General features: G+C 40.9%; 1 protein-coding gene across 1 annotated transcript in view; it reads left to right on the top strand.

Annotated features, from left to right (window-relative positions):
* The first annotated feature begins 5,348 nt into the window (after positions 1-5,348).
* Positions 5,349-7,337, top strand: part of efr3a (EFR3 homolog A (S. cerevisiae)) — a 122,232-nt gene continuing 120,243 nt past the window's right edge. Inside the window, exons 1-2 of the mRNA XM_034135975.1 lie at positions 5,349-5,442; positions 5,688-5,763. Of these exons, the coding sequence (XP_033991866.1) occupies positions 5,754-5,763 (10 nt within the window). The 5' untranslated portion in view covers positions 5,349-5,442; positions 5,688-5,753. The remainder of the gene's footprint in view (positions 5,443-5,687; positions 5,764-7,337) is intronic.

The raw sequence follows: 7,337 nt of genomic DNA, 5'->3' as shown, positions 1-7,337 counted from the left end.
AGTCCTCTCCTGCTGATGTGCAGGTGTATATCAGTATGTAGTGTCTCTACTTTAAAGAGTCCTCTCCTGCTGATGTTCAGGTGTATATCAGTATGTAGTGTCTCTACTTTAAAGAGTCCTCTCCTGCTGATGTTCAGGTGTATATCAGTATGTAGTGTCTCTACTTTAAAGAGTCCTCTCCTGCTGATGTTCAGGTGTATATCAGTATGTAGTGTCTCTACTTTAAAGAGTCCTCTCCTGCTGATGTGCAGGTGTATATCAGTATGTAGTGTCTCTACTTTAAAGAGTCCTCTCCTGCTGATGTTCAGGTGTATATCAGTATGTAGTGTCTCTACTCTCTGGTTCCAGCTTCTACAATGAGATGCTTTGTTGTGGATGCTGCAGAAGAAGTGACGTGTCATTTTTGCACATAGAGACAAAACGTCTCATATTTGAATCTCTTCATTTCTGTATATATGAATAGATATGAATTAGCTAAAAAGTACTTAACAGGGAGAGCAGTTTTTGGTCGATGTCTGCACGGCGGTGAGAAAACGCTTTAGCAGAGTCTACATAAATCCTGACTGTGCAATCACATAAAGGTTATAAAACATATTGATAGGACCGTTGACCTCCATCCAACCTCCGTCCTGCAGGCTCCCTGCTAGCATCCATCAGAGGGGAAGCAGAGTGTGTTTAACCTCCATCAGGTCCTCCACACACACCTCCCTTTGAAGTGTGTGTGTGCAGACAGGTGTGCAGAGATGGCAAAAGTACACACCTCCTTTACTCAAGTAGAAGTACAGATACTCGTGTTTAAAAATACTCTGGTGAAAGTAGAAGTACTGACTAAACTTCTTTACTCAAGTAAAAGTAAAGAGGGCTTTGAAATGTACTTCAGTAAAAAGTACCATAACTAGCAGCTGTTTTAAAGAGTACCTGACCTCCCTTTATATTAATAGTGTGTGTGTGAGTGTGTGTGTGTGTGTGTGTGTGTGTGTGTGTGTGTGTGTGTGTGTGTGTGTGTGTGTGGTGTGGTGTGTGTGTGTGTGTGTGTGTGTGTGTGTGTGTGTGTGTGTGTGTGCAGACAGGTGTGTGAGAGACAGATTGACTGCATTTCATGTGTGTGTTTGCCAGTGGTTATGTAATGAAGTACATTTACTCAAGTACTGTTCATAAGTATAACATTTTGAGTTTGTAAATGTTGTAAGAGTGGAAAGACTGACAGACTATTTCTTAACTTTTTCCGTCAATGGAGTCTGGTGGCTTTAAAGGAGAGCATATTTAATTATTTGTTTTGTATGTGAATGCAGTAATCATTCCAAAACACCCTGTTGAATACTTATTAAAGAGACCCTGTTGTGTTTTTTTGGGTTTTCTCTTGCCTGTAGTATGTTCTATAGGTTTTAGTGCATCTAATGGCGCATTTCCACTGCAGGGCCTCACTCGGCTTAGTACGGTATAGTTAGGCCTTGGTAGGCCAGGCTCACTTTATGCTGCGTTTCCATTACAGTTTAGTAGCTGGGGCAGTAACTATAGTAACGAAGTGTCGGCGGAGCCGTGACGTCATCTTCAATGCAAACCACAAAACCAAACATCAGCCGTTAGCTGTTAGCACTCAGAGCTCACAGCTCCTCATATCTGTTCAGAAACTAGACACAAGTTAAACAAGTACAAACCACAGACTGCCTGTGTCATGGTGAATACAGTCGCTGCTTTATTTATGTCTGTATAGGCCGTTGTTGTGAGTGTGGACGGTCGGAGTATATACAACGTTAGCTTAGCCAGTCTCCATTCAGAAAACACGCATTTTAAAAGGTTCTTCGCCTGCCGTCTGTCTGCAGACTTGTCAAAGCATTAATTCATGGTTTTTACTAACCGGTATCAGTATGTTGTTACTTTCGGCATCATTTTGAAACGTGTATTACAATTAAATCACGGTCAAATATGTTCATTTGGTTGTAGTTGCCAGCGATTCTCTCTCTAGTTTAGCATACTCAGCCCGGTTGTTGGTCCGGAAAGGACCTCGATTTTGGAGAGCCAGAAAAACTGTGAAAAAGTACCCGCTAGCTGGAACTACCCCTAGTGGAAACGCAACCAAAAACGACGGCACGCTTAAACTGCGCTGTAGTGGAAATGCGCCATAAATTGTCTGCAAAGGCTAAAATCCCTGTGTTCCCTCCAGAGGGAGTTTCTCTCCCACACACTCTCCCTTTGTCTCAGTGTTAGTTGACAGTAAAGTGCTAAATCTGTTGATGTTTGCTCAGTAATGACGACATGCTGACCCTCCACTGCCACACTTGTATACCATGTCACTGCATCAGAGTAATTGAAGTACGTGAAACCAAATCCTGAATGTTATAAGAATGACCGTGATGGTTTATTTCTTGTCCTTGACGGTTTTGGTTTACCTGTAAAAGTAATTTGCTGTTGTTTGTTTTGTACAAAGGAATGATTTGTTTAAAACAATGAATCAAATATCACGGATGCTGAAGACGATGACCTGAACTTTAATTTAATGAACATTGTTTGCGAGAGGAGCACCAGAAATGTTTTTAAGCTTCTCCTTGCTCCTTTTGAACATGACGGAAACTATTTCAGAATCTATTTTGTATTTTTATGCCATTAAAGTTTGTTTATTTTGTACATTACAATCTTTGTTTATTGTTATTATTATTGCTTGTTTTCTTTTTAACAAATTGACTAAAACAAAATCATTAAATAAATAATTAAATCCACTTTGTTTTAATGTATTTGTAGTGGTGGCTGCTGTGGGTCATTTCTCTGGAACAGACCATCTGTGAGCTCAAAGCCTTTAATCAGCTCCAGAGTCCTTAAGAGCTTAAAAAGCACAAGCAGCAAACTTTCACACACATTTCCCCCTCAGCTCTCTCAGCGTCTTAATGACAGCACATTCTCCTGTGCCGTGCCTTTGGTTTCCCTCATTACCCTAACTGTGTAATGAGGGAGCATAGGGATTTGAGCCTTTTCAGACCATTGACATGCACTAAACCCTATAGAACTCACTACAGGAGAGAGAAGAGCACAACAGGGCCTCTTTAATAAGTATTCAACAGGGTGTTTTCGAACGATTACTGCATTCACACACACACATTCAACATTAGCATCACTTCAGTCACATGCTTTTATCACATGGCAATACTTATGTTGATGAAGAAGAAGAAGAAGAAGATACACTTTATTAATCCCTTACAGGGAAATTTCTTTCATGTATAATGCTGTATAATCTTTTTTTATGCTATGACGTTTGTATTTAGGCTGCAGCCACACGGAGACGAAACGGGTCGTATCCGCTACAGTTCTCTATCTTATAGACCAGGGGTGTCAAACTGAATTTCATCACGGGCCACATAAGCATTATGGTTGCACTCAAAGGGCCAGTTGTAACTTTAAGACTACATAAAAATACATATATAAATATTGAATATATATAAAATAATGTATTATATTACATTATTTCCTCTGCATTGGATTATTATCGGATAGGGTAATAACTTCATAATTAACTACGTCTGAAAGCAGAAGTCTAGGGCAAATAATTGCAAGTCTCTTCAGTGAGAATGTCACAATATGATTTTAAAAGAAAAGCCACATTCTGGAAAAACAAAAAAAAAATTTGAGAAAAAGGCTAGTTCTAAGAAAAAGACATATTTTGACAACAAAAAGTCAAATTTGAGATGCATTGTGGGACATGTAGTTTATGGGCAACGTGCTTCTGTAAATCGCCATGTAACCATATAATAAACATATTATATTCTTTGCAAGCTCTTGTGGGGCCACAGAAAATGAAGTCGCGGTCCGGATTTGGCCCCCGGGCCTTGAGTTTGACACCCCTGTTATAGACGGTTCGGCCACACGAGCCCGACAGGGAAACGCAGATAACGATAACGGGGCCCAAGGTGGGTAGATCTGCGGACGCAACGCTCTGGGGGGCCAAACGGCTCCGTGTGTGTCATTTCCTGATAACGATGAAGCCATAGCCCCGCCTCTCCCCACCTCTGCTGCTCACTGCTACTGTAGCTACTGACCATGCTACAGATGTTAGTGCAACATCTACAGCTCCTCTACCACAACCATCAGCAAACAAGTGGACATGGAGAACTACATGAACTACATGTTGCTAAATCCACCGCGGAGAATAAAGAGAAGGGCAACCAGGCAACCAGGCCACCATGCTCGGGGGTCTTCTTCGCTGCTTTTGGTGTATTTTGTGGCGGAAGTACAGCGCCACTTACAGGCCCGGCATATGTACTACAGCGTCTCCAGCGGGTCGAGCTGTCTCGTGTGGATGGACACATTTCTTGAGCCGATCCGTGTGGACGGAAGACTTTTTTGATATCGAATTCGGTTTGTTTTCGTCTCCGTGTGGCTCCAGCCTTAGTTTTTGATTGCTTTGTACAGCCCTTTGAGGCATTTCTTGTGATTTGGGGCTATAGTGATTTGATTTGATACAAAACAATTACATGACATACATCATGAGTCCGGACAGATTTAGCTCCAGGTTCTGAACTGAGAGGAGGTTCTGGTGAGATGAACCCATCGAACTACAACAGAACCCTCAGAGCTGGGTTTATGGTTTGGTATGAGAAGAATATTATTGATTTCTTTCACAGACAGAAAGAAACAACTGGAAGATGAGACTCCGATGTATTATTATGTGTATTATTCATTTTCTGACAAAAACATCGATTAATTAACACAATAAAATATTAAAATAGAATAAAGATGCTCCATTTTACAAAAATATTAATTTATAGAGACTAAAAAATGTAGTTAAATACAATAAAATTAAATAAGGGTCATCAACCCCAAATTACAAAAAAGAGAATGCTATTAAATTAAAATTAAAGAAAGGTCAGTTTCCCCACATATTGATCAGGGTCAATAAATAAAATAAACAAATTATTGGTTACTCTAAATAAAAAAATAAAGAATGCCAGTTACTCAAAAATAATAACTGATAGATACAGATATATAAATAAATACATCAATAAATCAAGTAAAAGAAGATTACTTCCCTCAAATTATGAATAAAACATATTTTGATACCAGTCCGTCTGTCTGTCTGTCTGTCTGTCTGTCTGTCTGTCTGTCTGTATGTATGTCTGTCTGTCTGTATGTATGTCTGTATGTATGTCTGTCTGCCCGTCTGTCTGTCCGTCTGTCTGTCTGTCTAACAAAAGTTTATGCATATATATATATATATATATGTGTGCATTTCCTTCTCACTAACACCTCACCTTTATACAGTAATAAGCTGCACCACATTAGCACACCTTGCTATAATTAGCCGGCGGTCCTGAAGGCAGCACCGCAGGGGGAGTTCACTGCTTCACTTCCGCGTTGTGTGTGTGTGCGTGTGTGCGTGCGTGTGACCGTAAAGCAGGAAGCTCTGCAGTAAGTAACCAGTTAATCCTCCTGCTGCTGCTGTGTTACCTGCAGGTATGTGCATGTCACCCTTCAAAATGTGCATTTAAATGTCTCTTAACGTCCCCTGAACGCACCGCAGTGTTTCCGGACGTTAGAAAGGTGTTAGCTTCAGATGCTAACTCCTGCAGTGTTTACAGTGCTGATGCTAATTCCGATGTATATCTGTGTGTGTGTGTGTGTGTGTGTGTGTGTGGTGACCTAAAGCGGCTGTTTAAGGGGGGATTTCTGATGTTAAAGAGTCTTTTTTCCGACTCCAGGTGAAGAGAGAGCAGGAGGAGCTGCATGGAGGACAACTGACCAGAAGACCAGACATTAGCACCAGGATGCCAGCCGGTAAGAGAGAGAGTGTGTGTGTTGTGTGTGTGTGTGTGTGTGAGAGAACGTGTGTGTGTGTTTGTGTGAAGGTGTGTGACATTGACAGTGTGTGTGTTGACATGTTGAAGAAATACCATTACATTTGATGTGCATGTGGTGCGTTTACTGTCACGGTTTTCGCAAATTTGAAGAGCTGATGTGAGGGTTAAAGTTTGAAATAAAGTACAATGTTGTGTTCACTGTCACTGCTTGTGTGTGTGTGTGAATTGTGGATAAATAACCATACACATCAGTGTGCATGTGGTGCGTTTAATGTCACTGTTCTGGCTAATAACTAAAGCCGTTCAAGTTAAAATGCGTTCACTGTCACTGTGTGTGTGTTGACATGTTGGAGAAATACCTCGACTCATCAGTGTGCATGTGGTGCGTTCACCGGCACTGTTGTGGCTATCTTTTGAAACTGTGTGTGTGTGTGTGTGTGTGTTGTGTGTGTGTGTGGTGGTGTGTGTGTGTGTGTGTGTGTGTGTGTGTGTGTGTGTGTGTGTGTGTGTGTGTGTGTGTGTGTGTGTGAGAAACTGACAGTGTGTGTGTTGACATGTTGGAGAAATAACCCTACATATCAGTATGCATGTGGTGCGTTTACTGTCATAATTTTGCTAATTTTTTGAAAGCAGTTGAAGTTTTAAAACAGTTGCAATGATGCGTTCACTGCCACTGTGTGTTTGTTGGACATTGACATGTTGGAGAGACAACCCCACACTTGAATGTGCATGTGGTGCGTTTATTGTCACGGTTTTGGCAAATGTAAGTGCTGACATCAGGGTTAAAGTTTGAAAAGAGTGCAGTGATGCGTTCACTGTCACCGCTTTAGTGTGTTGTCATGTTGGAGAAATAACCCTACACTTCAATGTGTCACGTGGTGCGTTTAATGTCATAGTTTTGGCTAATTTCTAGAACAGTTGAAGTTGAAAAACAGAGGACAGTGATGCGTTCACTGTCACTGCTCGTGTGCTTATATCAACGTGGGGCCAATTTCTGATACTGAAGCTACAAGTTCTGCTTTTTAAGGTTGTATATGAATTGGACATTATATGTTTATTAGGGCATCATTTCAGGCCCATCACCCTTTCTGCCAGTTTACAGACAACAATTAAAGCATAAAGTAATTTCTGACTCAGTCGGTGATTAATATGATTATTAGTGGCATCAACAGGACTAACCTGATGTCGTGCTGCGTTCAGGTGTGTCTGTGATGTTTACTCTGAAACACATGCCTCAGCAGAATTAATTTGTGCTGTTGTCCACCAAAACCACTTCTATTATGTGTGAACAGAGGGAAGGTCAGGGCTTTGTTATGTCCCCTGCTGTCAGGTTCACTGGAGACAGGTGACTCAGGTGTGGCTGTATGAGAGTCATCATCAATAAACTGTTGGAAATATCATGACTAACAGGTTGTGAAATATACAGATGATTATCAAACATGTTATAATCATCAATTCTCATTTCCCTACATGCATTGCAGCAAAGCAGCCTTCTCCCTTTTGTTGCTCCTTAGTTTTAAACAATTTATTTGAATAACAACCAAAATTGAA

This window comes from Trematomus bernacchii, unplaced genomic scaffold (assembly GCF_902827165.1).
Source record: "Trematomus bernacchii unplaced genomic scaffold, fTreBer1.1, whole genome shotgun sequence".
NCBI lineage: Eukaryota > Metazoa > Chordata > Actinopteri > Perciformes > Nototheniidae > Trematomus > Trematomus bernacchii.
Note: the sequence above shows the minus strand (reverse complement) of the source record. Positions and strands in the feature narration are given on the sequence as shown.